The sequence below is a fragment of the Seriola lalandi genome, unplaced genomic scaffold (genome assembly GCF_002814215.2).
Source record: "Seriola lalandi dorsalis isolate HSWRI2012SDOR001 ecotype SW California unplaced genomic scaffold, Sedor1 jcf7180002009208, whole genome shotgun sequence".
In the NCBI taxonomy this organism is placed as follows: Eukaryota; Metazoa; Chordata; class Actinopteri; order Carangiformes; family Carangidae; genus Seriola; species Seriola lalandi.
This window is the reverse complement of record NW_019479861.1, coordinates 1-926: the sequence shown is the minus strand read 5'-3', so window position 1 is coordinate 926 and position 926 is coordinate 1. Positions and strand designations below refer to the sequence as shown.

Genomic DNA, 926 nt, shown 5'->3' with positions numbered 1-926 from the left:
TTAAGTAGTTAAGTAGTTAGTTAAGAAACCATCAGTAGAGTTTAACATGAACATCATGATGAACAATTGATTTAAAGTGGGTTTAACTTTCCTTAAACATTACTGCTAGTGAGGAATCTGGGCCATGATTGACAAACATTGATGTGTCTGTGTGTTTCTCTCACTTGTTCGCCAGTACTCCATTAACCTGAGTGATGACAGTGGAGAGCTGTCCCAGGCCGAGCATAGAGGTCATGACCCCGTGATAGTGACCAATCTATAAACAAAGGGACATGAAAATGATCAAATAGGGAGAGAATTCAAGAAAGATGTATTGCTTAATATAAACAATAATACAAAAACAGACAAAAATGGTGATCTGTGTGTGTGTGTGTGTGTACCTGGTCTGACTCCAGTTGTATAGCACGGTCATAGCAGGCGGTGGCGTCTCGGAGCAGTCCAATGCTCTCATGCTCCAGTATCTGTTCCCGTAGCGACGGCTCCTCCCTCCTCAGGGCATTCACCCCTCTCACTCCATCAGGCTCATGCATTGCAGCATACAGTGTCTGCAGCAGCCAATAGTAAAACACACGTCATACATTCAGATGACTCATGTTGTAAACTATCAAAATGTATCAGCAAGGATTTATAAAAGTGACATTTTCAGTTCTCTACACTGTCACTGACCTGCAGGAAGGTGAGATGGTCCTGGATGTTCTCTTTATTTTCTAGTATGTAAGCTTCAAAGTGCATGAGGGCGCGAGTGTATGCTTTGGATCGTAGAGAAGCCTTGGCCAGAACGTCCTGTGGAATACCCTTCAGGAAGGCCACCACTCGCTGATAATCCCCACTCTCTGGGATGACACATTTTAGTTTTGCATTAAAGCATTATTAAAAGATGGAGGTTAGTGAAGAACAACGGGAAATTCACTTACATACGGTTCATC

The 926-nt window shown here is 42.9% G+C and overlaps 1 protein-coding gene across 1 annotated transcript; it reads right to left on the bottom strand.

Moving 5' to 3' along the window:
- Positions 1–129: 129 nt before the first annotated feature.
- On the bottom strand, positions 130–833 carry LOC111672897 (serine/threonine-protein kinase ATR-like; the record flags this gene model as incomplete). The annotated part of the gene is made up of 3 exons (XM_023430482.2): positions 130–256; positions 381–545; positions 667–833. Coding segments are annotated over 3 exons (428 nt in total), but the record flags the coding sequence as incomplete, so codon positions are not given.
- Between the last annotated feature and the right edge of the window lie 93 nt (positions 834–926).